Source organism: Habropoda laboriosa, unplaced genomic scaffold (genome assembly GCF_001263275.1).
Source record: "Habropoda laboriosa isolate 0110345459 unplaced genomic scaffold, ASM126327v1 scaffold801, whole genome shotgun sequence".
Lineage (NCBI taxonomy): Eukaryota > Metazoa > Arthropoda > Insecta > Hymenoptera > Apidae > Habropoda > Habropoda laboriosa.
Genome location: NW_017101026.1, coordinates 167,794 through 168,002, shown reverse-complemented (window position 1 = coordinate 168,002; position 209 = coordinate 167,794). Strand labels below are relative to the sequence as shown.

The 209-nt window shown below is 53.6% G+C and overlaps 1 protein-coding gene across 1 annotated transcript in view; it reads right to left on the bottom strand.

Moving 5' to 3' along the window:
* Positions 1-89: 89 nt before the first annotated feature.
* LOC108577864 (platelet glycoprotein V-like) overlaps positions 90-209 on the bottom strand; it is a 2,249-nt gene continuing 2,129 nt past the window's right edge. The window contains exon 8 of the mRNA XM_017941080.1: positions 90-158. Within this exon, the coding sequence (XP_017796569.1) occupies positions 90-158 (69 nt within the window). The remainder of the gene's footprint in view (positions 159-209) is intronic.

Sequence of the window (209 nt, the reverse complement as noted above, 5' to 3'; positions counted from 1 at the left end):
GGGAAAGAGAGAGAGAGAGAGTGGTGTAAGATTAATTCTCGACAACGACGTACATACATATGCGCGCGTAACCCACATCGACCCGTGCTCTAGGTCGATGCCCTTCTTCCGTCGTTCCCGTATCGTTCCCGGATCGTTCTCGGATCGTTCGAAGCGAACTGCTCGACCCGCAAGAGGAAGCCGAAGCGTTATCGTTCGGTAGATACCGA